At 38.9% G+C, this 10,182-nt stretch overlaps 1 protein-coding gene across 1 annotated transcript in view; it reads left to right on the top strand.

Moving 5' to 3' along the window:
• The first annotated feature begins 151 nt into the window (after window positions 1–151).
• Window positions 152–10,182, top strand: part of LOC140155531 (DNA damage-regulated autophagy modulator protein 1-like) — a 36,210-nt gene continuing 26,179 nt past the window's right edge. Inside the window, exons 1-4 of the mRNA XM_072178410.1 lie at window positions 152–276; window positions 3,312–3,451; window positions 4,281–4,348; window positions 6,176–6,318. Coding sequence (XP_072034511.1) covers window positions 3,327–3,451; window positions 4,281–4,348; window positions 6,176–6,318 — 336 coding nt within the window. The 5' untranslated portion in view covers window positions 152–276; window positions 3,312–3,326. The remainder of the gene's footprint in view (window positions 277–3,311; window positions 3,452–4,280; window positions 4,349–6,175; window positions 6,319–10,182) is intronic.

The following is a 10,182-nucleotide window of genomic DNA, read 5'->3' as shown; positions in this document are numbered from 1 at the left end:
TGGTGTTTTCATCGAACCATTAAATAAATTTTTTTTTTTAAAATGCAAATGATTCAATTTAAACCACGTTAAAATAGTAAATAAAACTATATCCCCCCTAATTTGTAATGGAAATGCCCAATGAATGGAATCAACAGGAAACAAACGCTGACAAGACAAACGTTGAAAAAGTGCCAAAATGTGCAATATCTGCACAAAAATGTGACTGGAAGAATGACACAGATGATTGGGACCAATTACGTTTATAATTCTCAGTGGTAGTGAATATTTTTCAAGGTAAAATAACGGTATAAATTCTCGGAAATTTTTAAGCTTACCAAAAATAGAATCCACCAAGGATAAATACAGCCCGTATGACCAATGCCTGTGATGATTATTTATTTACTTTTTTAGTTTTTAAATTATACTAGAAATTTCAATTGAATGAATTATAGTATATACAGCCTTACAGAGCATGATGATTTTTCGCATACAGTAATTACACTGTGTGATGTCCTGTACCGGGGTAGCTTTTATACGCGAATGCCAAGCCAAGGTCCAAGCTAGGCAAGGACCCGGGGGGGCACTCAAATATGTGACGTGTCATGTCAAAAGGAGACACTTTTGGGCAGGATCGTAAATGGAGAAATAGCCAAAAATCTGCCTGGGGTGATTTTTTCCACAATTTGGGGTTGTTGCGAATTTGTGATGTTAATAATGTTTAAATTATTGTCTGATAGTTTCAGACCGGAATATAACTGGCATATCTTCTATTTTTGAGACATTTTCAAGGTAATTCCTACTCTCAACACTGTCAATAATATTTTTAAAGGCCGATATCTCAATTTCCCATTTTATAATACCATAACTTACAAACTCAATATCTTCGCTTAGGAATGTCTGATTTCATTGGGGAAAACGGCATTATGGAGCAAAATATCTCTATATCTAATATGTAAAAACCTCAAAATTGATAACATGCCCAAAAGTGTCTCCTTTTGACATGACACGTCACATATAATGATGTAAGCGTGCGTGACCAAAAAAACGTGTGAAAGGGGGTGTTTTTCTTGGTTGAGCATGTTACGCGCGTGACGCGTTAAAGGCCCATTCAGTGATTTGCTCATCCGGACGATCGTAAAAATCATCAAAATTCAGATTTTGGTATCTTTGTATTTGGCATAGATGTGCTAACATAGCCTGCTAGTGGTTCGGTCGAAAGCCGTGTATTTTAAACAAAATAAAGCATTTACATGAATCTGGACTTTTGATACTGACAGTACAAAAAGTCCGACTCGAGATCGAAAGAAGCTCACTCTCCGCCATACCAACACGCGTTGCGTATTGTTTCTACTACTTATTACATCTGTAGCTACTATTTTAAACAAAATACGTAATTTTAACTGTTTTTCATATTTGAATTGACCGTTAGTTTGCCTCGGTGACGTTTAATTGCTTATTTTGTTTTCTACTACAAAAATTAAGCGTCTGTTTTAAATCAATTTAGACTCTACTTCCCCGTGTTAGAAACACTGGACTAGGAAGTTTTTCCAGTCGATTGGTGGCGACTGTACGAAAATCTCGATTTTCTCGAGACGATCTGAGTTGAAGTAGAAAACTTTTCTAAAACTTCAGTTTTTGACTAATTTGTCGATGTATTCAGGGAAAAGTGGTTTAATGAAATTCTGTAGACTTATTCTTTATTTCTAAGCAACTCTGACAAATTTCCATTTTTTTAATGTTCCTGTTAAATCACTGAAAGGGCCTTTAAGGGGGTAAAAAACGCTGATTTTCATGAAAAGGGGTAGTTTTAAAATTGTTTGTAACGCATTTAGGGTACCATTTTAATCCACTTTTCAAATCTGCTGACACTTCGATCCCGGAAAGTTTATTCACTCGCCGGAATTCCCCGTTCGTAAATTTTTGGGGAAAGCGTGCTAAAAACTTGCTTAGGGGGTAATTTTGCTCACAGAGCAAAACTTGTTTAGGGGGTGTTCAAAAAAATTGGTCACGCATGCGTACACTGTCATATTTGAGTGGCCCCCCGGGGGCAAGGACAAGGCAAGGTTATGTTTACGTTTTATACGTGTGATGAGCGCATAAAATATGTCATGCCTGGTCGACTTTTGTTGGAGGCCCAGAGTTGGAGGTAGCAGCTTACTGTGTTATTCTTTAGTTTTATTCTTCATGAAAGGTTCAGGTTGAGTGGCAATCAATGGACATTCTGTGAATTAGATGATCTTTCGACTTTAGCTTGTTTTTGTTGTTGAAAGGGATTCAATCATGACAGTTTCACCGTTCATTTAACAGCTCGCGTACCATGCAGACGCATCGTACCCCATCCCTAAAGGAACAACCCAGGGGGAACAACCAAAAAAGATCGAGGTTTTTGGGAGTGGGTTTCAAATCTCAATGACGTTTGTAAAAATATTTCTTTTAAGAAGATAATTTTCAACATTTGTGGATTTACGTTTCTGGCAGGGAGGGAGATGATGGCCGAAAACGAAAGTAGTTGATGAACAATGCAACGGGGAAACATGATTGAATCCCTAAATATACGATTGTGGTTGGATCGCGTACAGCTGTTGGAAGCTGTGTTTATTCAATTGAAATTTCTAGTATACATGGACTTGCACCAGGGCCCCCCACTGTAAAACTTGGACCAGCCAAATTTGCATGCTACGGAGCCTGAAAATAAGATGCCACAAATCATAAATTAGTTGCTGAACAGGCGTCAACGAGTATTTTCGTAGAAGTAGAAGAAGTAGAAGTAGAGATGCGTAGCCGTAGGGGAGCTGCAATGGGTAGCTTTACAAAATGTAGCTCTGATTTAAGACCTCATTTGTTGAAATTGGTTGAGAATTTGAGAAACGGTGATGATCTAAAACCTACATGTAAGAAAGAAACAAAATTAAAAGTTGCACTTTTGTGTGCTAAACAATGAAAACACGATGCTAATCAATTATTTAAAGAAGCATGGCGCAAGTTCTCTTGTTCGAGAATGCAGTAGGCCTATACAAATCAATAGTGCATGTAATGGAGCAAACTGCAACTTTTGAATTTGCATGATCCTTATGTTTTTGGATTGTTACAGTAGGCCTATGTCTTTATTTCTTGACTGATTGCAGCGATTGAGGTCTTAAATTCTAGCTAAAAGATGCAGCTATTGGCTGCTGGTTCCAATTATGACATATCTGTCTTTGTTTAGGATATGTATACAGGGAGTGAACGTTATGCATAATTATTTTGTACTGTAGTCCACATTGTTGGACCCTATTCAGTTATTTGTTGGGCGTGTAATTCTAATTGTAATATTTTGCTTGTAATTTCAGGTGTTGTCCAGCATCATGTGGCACCTAGGTTTAGCATGGTTGCCTGTTGTGATCGTCGCCTTGACTGCAATCATGATGACGATGTCATATACAATAGCAGTCTTAGATGGGCATGTGGCCACACTGTTTCCATATATCAGGTAATCAAATTTAGGAGTTATACGACTATGCATGTCTGGTGGCATAGCCAAGGTGCAAGGGAGGGCGCTGTCTTAGGGGGAAAGGGAGGGCGCTGTCTTAAGAGGCATTGAATCGACAAATTCAGCACCTCCTAGATGAATTCTGACCCCCCCTCCAAGCAATGTAAGTTTGACAAATCCAAGAAAAATCAGTGTTGGATGACAAATTTTTCACGGGTTATTAACCAAGCAGTAAGCACAGATTTTTGTCATACATTTGCATGCATGAATAGTCATTTGAAAGACCATTTTAAGACCAAAATTCAACTTAATTATCACTAACTTAGTTGGTATTTGTGCAAATTTATATCCATGTGCAATTGTTTCAGGAAATGGGGGGGGGGGGAGCTGGAGCTAGCTATAGAGAAGAACTTGCAGGGAGCTGTGAATTCGCAACTTTTGTGTAGTACTTTTTGTGAGACCTGAGAGCACATCAGACACATCAAATTGCATTCTGAATACCAGGCCCTATAAAAGTCTAGAACTTTCAATACCATATAATTTGTTTTCAATGTTGGTAAAACTATGTGTTTGTTCATGTTGTTTTTAAATGGTGAAATAGCATGTGCAGTTCCCCTTTCTCGAGCTGGTTGCTATGCGTGCGCTTGTGCAAAGGGGACGAAGGGGACAATGTTCCCGGATGTCCGACCGAGTGAATACAAACAAAAGGCTGTTTCTGGTTATATTACTTGCCATTTTACTTCTTGCGTAAAATTAACGATAGTATTTTTTTATGATTATTAGTTACAAATGCCATTTAAAACACATGTTTTGTTTTGTTATTTTTCAGTGACACAGGTGGACATCCACCGGAAAGCTGTTTCTTTTCACAGTTATTCAACATGGTGGCAATTTTAGGTAATTATTTTATTTGTTTACCTGATCCAGTCTACTCAGACTAACAGTGGCATAGATTTCTTGTTGACATTGGAGAGGGGGTGGGGTTGGAAATTTTTTTCTTAAAGTAATGTGAATCCAGCACCTTTTGGAGACAAAATAAATGTATGGTACAAATGCATGTGAAAAATGCCATATTGAAGCAAAACTGGTGAAATATTGTTCAAAAGTGGAATAAATAAAGTGAAATATATCCCCCCCCCCCATCCTGCCTGGAATCTATGCCTATGCAGGCTAAAGTCATATTTTTTCAAAATTGAGTCATATGAAGTAAAAAATACCCATTTCTATCAGTAAAAACCCCATGTTTATAACTGATTTGGTTGTGAAGTTACACAATTTTTATATGTTCATAGTCTAACTATACAATAACCCTGACCTTATTTCTGGATATCTCAGTTTTGTATTTGCCTACATTAGCCTGAGTGGACTAAATCAGGTCACATTTGAAATTTCTTGATAACATGTAGGTTGGGATGCAATAGGCCAAGAAAAAATATTGCTTTGTCAGCCTAACTTTGTCTACTTAGGGCTTGGTCAAAGTGTTTCTAATATGTTCTAATGTATTGTAATTATAGTCTAGCCACCCTCTAATTTGTATAAATGCTAATGAATTGCAGGCGGATAGACTATATAATACATTAGAACATATGTGACATGATCAAGGGGAATGAGTCGGATGTCGCTAATATTGTTTTTGAGATATTGGCAAAAACAGTGTTCAAATTTTGTTTTATATAGAGGTAGTCATTGTGACGTCAACGCCGCCATCTTGTGGGTACGGAGTGCCTTGTTGCTAAGATCACCACGTTGACGCTAGACTGAAGAGGTGCGTCACGCGCTGCGACTTCCGCGTAATCGTGGGCGTAATGTCTAACGCATGACATGCAGAACGGCAGTACCCACAAGATGGCGGATCCTGCGGAAAAGGCTGACGGCCTCTATTGCTTTCAGCCATTGATAAATTGCTCATAACTTGGTAACTAGATGTCCGATTTTGATGGGGTTTGGATCAAAATGTAGCATTTGTAAACTGCTATTAAATGATGAAAAAACATCTAATTGAAAATTGCTAACAAGTGACTCATTCCCCTTGATTATGTCACATATTAGAAACACTTTGACTAAGTTTTATGCATGGAGTTTTAACAAAATATTGGCAATAATTAGATATTTGAACTTTTCCAGTCCTTTTAGCTCATTAACTTTATTGCTTATTGATAAAAACAATAATATACAAATAAAATATAAATTATTGTAGTTTGAAAACTGTATGTCAGATTTGCTTCAAACAAAAGGCATATTGATAAGTGTGCTTTACTTAGGGGTGTCGCTAGACCAATATGATTTGGGGAGGGGGTGTACAGCATGTTTTGCAGATGCAAATTTTTTTGTAATTTGTTGACCCAAAAAAATTTTAGCCAGGATTATCTAAAAAGTGGGTGGGGGTAGGAGTCAAAAAGTATTGTAACTACTACAACATTAACTATAGGTTTATTCCGTAACAACAGAACAATTTCATAGCACATTAACCTTTTGACTCTTTCAATTTGCCGACAATCAAACATACCTTTGCCTTCATTTGCCGACAGTCTCATGGTTTTGACGACAACAGTCATTTTTTGCCGATATTGTGTATGGGGGGGGGGTCACACTCCCATACCCCCCTCTAGCGACGGCCCTGGCTTTACTCTACTCAACTAATCTGTTTAGAGTACTTCCAAAATGCCTCAAATACCACCTATTTTCATGTTACCTGTATTATCTGCACCTTATTTTTTAATTCAGTTCTATGTGGTAGTTATGTACGCTACAAGCAGTTGCAGTGTTTGGATGGTGCTATACCAGAAGTTGTCTACAAACTAAACAAAGTTGGCTTGTTCCTAGGTGCAGTGGTAGCAGCAGGAATGAGCTTAGTTGCAAATTTTCAGGTGAGACATTTTTGTGTACTCTTCTTTTTCTTCTTAGCGTGTCCATGCGCAGGGTCAAATGCGCCCGAGCCAATAGCTGACGCAGTGACGAGCAGAATCGTTGAATTCAGCTAGGTCCTCATGTGTGCAGTGTTGCCCCAACTGTGGACAGACCAGCAGGTGTTCCATAGTCTGTGGAACAATTCCACACTCACAGGTAGTGTTTTGTCCTTCTGGTAGGTAGCCCCATTTCTGCAAAGCGACCTTGCACCTTCCGACCCCTGATCTTAGTCTGTTGCGACACAGCCACTTAGGCCACATAGAATTAGCTCCAGGTGGTAGCTGCTCACCGGGTTGCAGTCCCATAACTGGTGAATAGGGAGATCTCTCTTTCCACAGGGTGAGTCTTTCTGCTTCCTTGGAGACTGTCCCAAGAGAATGAACTTTGCTTAGGAAGCTTCCTCTGGATCTAAGGCGTTTGGGTGCTTCATATCAGTGGTCTGACACTCACGCTCTTGCATGCTGGTCACTTGTCAACATACATCTGGAGGGGCTATAGCAGCTAAGGTGTAGAGACTCTCCGTTGGTGTTGATAGGAGGCATCCATTGATAAGTCGACAGCATGAGTTAAATGCTGGGTCCACCTTCTTGGCAAGAGTTGATCTTCCCCGCGCAGGCATATTCAGCACTAGAGTAGCATACCGAGTAACATATAAGGCCAAGGCTATTGATCTGAGAGTGTCTGGTCGAGCTCCCCATCTGGATACAGTAAGCTTGTTCAAAATGTTGTTTCGTGAACAAACTTTGACTGACTCCCAGATCTACTGGTGTTTCACAGTGCTCTAGTGTGGTTCCAGACCAGGTCACATTCAGTTGATGTGTGGCTTCACGGTTGCGGAGGTGGAAAGCACACACCTGGGACTGTGTCTTGGATGAGTTGGCACAGAGGTAGTTTTCCTCATAGTATGGCGTGAGCTCATTCAGGGCTTTGGAGAGTCTCTATTCCACAACAGTGAAGTTGGTGTGTTGTGCACTGATGTGTACTGTTAATACTCATGGTTCTAAAAATTGATTGGGCAACTTGAACTAAATAAGGCAAAGTATCAAAAAATATAAACCATATTTCCTCGAATAGTCACCCCTTCAAATAAACACTCCCACCACTTTTTTCAACCAAGATGTTTCAAAAATGCTGATATTTCTATGCTATCTTGTGTAGCAGCATGGAAACTGATATTGGACTCTGTCATTCTTGACATTCGCTCAAAAAGTTACCTTTTTCAGAATCTTGGTTAGCAGCGACGTAGCTTGCGACACCATCATAGCGTCTTCATTCAGGGGTAGTGTTTACAATCCTCCGGTCACATGACCACCCGTACACCACTTGTGTTGTAAGCTTACCAAGGTGCACGCATGGTCGATAATCAGCACAAATCTGGCCGAAAACCCAGAAGTGAACCAGAAGTCGGTGCACGCATGGTCGATAATCGGCGAAAATCTGGCCGGAAACCCAGAAGTGAACCAGAAGTCGGTGTTCCTAAGTTCATAGTTCGTCATTTCAGCGTGAGTTTTAAGCTTACCTAATTAATTTAATGGGAATTACTGTTCTAAAAATTACCATTTGAACGCTCCCCGTTTGGAAAATCCAACACCCCGGGGCATCTATTCGAGGAAATACGGTATACCAGTTGATCATCCATATTATGTGCATCCTTTATTGAAGCGGCATCTTTTTTGATTTCACCCACCCACCCACCCACACCCAAACACACACCCCACACCCTCACCCCTACATGTTGGTTTTACTTGGTCATGTAGCATTGATGTAACTTTATCGATAAATGAGTCTTTAAAATATTAAATTTGGGACATTAAATATATTATTCATTACCTCCACACCATATGTGTGTCGAAATCGAATTGCTTGTTAGATGATATACGCACACACGGGCAGACTTATTGATATCCATCAAGGACTTCCGTAGCATGGAATTACGCAGTATAATGACTTCTGCGTGCTTACATCCTTTGCACTGTAACATTACATGTGTGTGCAACTACCTCATTTGCACATAGCGTGATTTTGCTCTGCTGTAATTGGACGTTAGCAGGAAGTCCCTTTTAGCAGGGACGGTCATTTGGAATTTTCAGTAGAGCATTAAATAGCTCTTCTGGAGCCTCCAAGGAGAGCTGTTTTAGAGCATTTACAACAGAATGTAAGGAGTGAATGGTCAACTAAGGAGAGCTAAATATCACTCTCCTGTATCAAATTTAAGGAGAGCAGTGGATAGCAATATTATTATTGCTCTCGCTCTCCTCAAAAGGTGGTCACTGTTTTAGCCAGTTCAATTTTATGGAGGGTAAAATGTAATTTGGGATTTAAAATGTTTATTTTTACAAATTTAAGTAATAAAATCTTGTTATTTTGTGAAGTTAAAAGTGACCTTTATGAATTTGGATAATAACTTTGCATCCGTCATGTGTCGGCATTGTGAAAAAGCTAAACATTTTTGCTTTGGGCATCAGAATATCCCTTGTTCAGATTTTTCACAATTTTCCCTCAAAATGTGGCACAGTTATTAATGAAGCATAGTTATTCAGATGTATTTTGTATGTGGGAAAAATATCTTGGAATGGACCTAAATATATAGTTCAAGTGTTGAATTGTAAATATACTCCCACAGATCTGTTCTTAGTTTTCAGTTTGTTTTCAAACTTGCTGGTCACAGCTACTGCGTGACTCTATTCCCTATTCCAGAAAAATACAGAACTAATTTTTTTGGATAAAAAAATATTCTCCTGTTTCACCAAATGAAACAGGGTCAGAATTTTGTTTCACAGTGCGAGAATCAATCTTGATTCTTGCATAATAAATTTGCGGGAATCATTTGAAAACGTCTGTGTAAACTACAAACGTTTGCAAGGGAATCAACTTTGATTCATGCAAATCTGTTTACGAGAATCTTTGCGAGAATCGATTCTCTGATTCACGCCGAAATTCTGACCCTGTGAAACATAGCTAAATCTGAATTCTTTGGTTAGCTCTAACTGGCAATGAAAGTAAACTGTTAATACTTTTATAGGACTCGTTGGCGTAGCGGTACAGGCTATGGCTTGTAATCGGTGCATTGCGAGTTCGAGCCCCGGCAGTGTCATCGTGTTGTGTTCTTGGGCATGGTGCTTTACCTTACTTACCTTACTTGCCTCTCTCTCTACCCAGGGGTGAAATGGGGAGCTGTTATGAATATTGTCCATTGAGCGGCGTCCAAAGGTATGAGTATGCCTTGGGCATTATATGGCAGCTGACATATTCTAACAGCAGCGGAATAAATGAAAAGCTGAAATAAGACATGGCATACGAAAAACATCAGAAAAACGCATGTTTTGGGCCCTATATTCAAAGATTGGCCAAATATTAAAATTTGACTTTTATTGCCAGTCAGAATGAACTAAGGGTTTAGAATTTAGCTATGCCTCATTTGGCAAAACAGGATAATATTTTTTTAATTCCAAAAAATTAATGCTGTATTTTTCTGGAATAGGGGGTAATTATGTGTAGGTATAATAGCTTTTAGATTTATTCTTGTCATAAATATTTTAACAATATGGAAGTTTTGTTTTTGGGTAATAAAGTACTTGCTTATTTATTTTATTTGGACGCTTACAAAGACAAATAATTCTGAATGCATATAGATATTTGGTTACACATATAGGGCATGACGTTACTGGGTGGGAAAAACCACAAGAAATTTCAAGTGGGCACAATAACATAAACCTTGTATACCATATTTCGTCAAATAGTCGCCCCCCCCCCCCTCAAATAAACGCCCCCACCACTTTTTTCAACCAAGATGTTTGTACTTGTGGTAACGGTCCTTTGTGTCC

This window comes from Amphiura filiformis, chromosome 6, assembly GCF_039555335.1.
Source record: "Amphiura filiformis chromosome 6, Afil_fr2py, whole genome shotgun sequence".
Classification (NCBI taxonomy): domain Eukaryota; kingdom Metazoa; phylum Echinodermata; class Ophiuroidea; order Amphilepidida; family Amphiuridae; genus Amphiura; species Amphiura filiformis.
The sequence above is the reverse complement of the archived record's forward strand: the minus strand, read 5'-3'. Positions and strand labels throughout refer to the sequence as shown.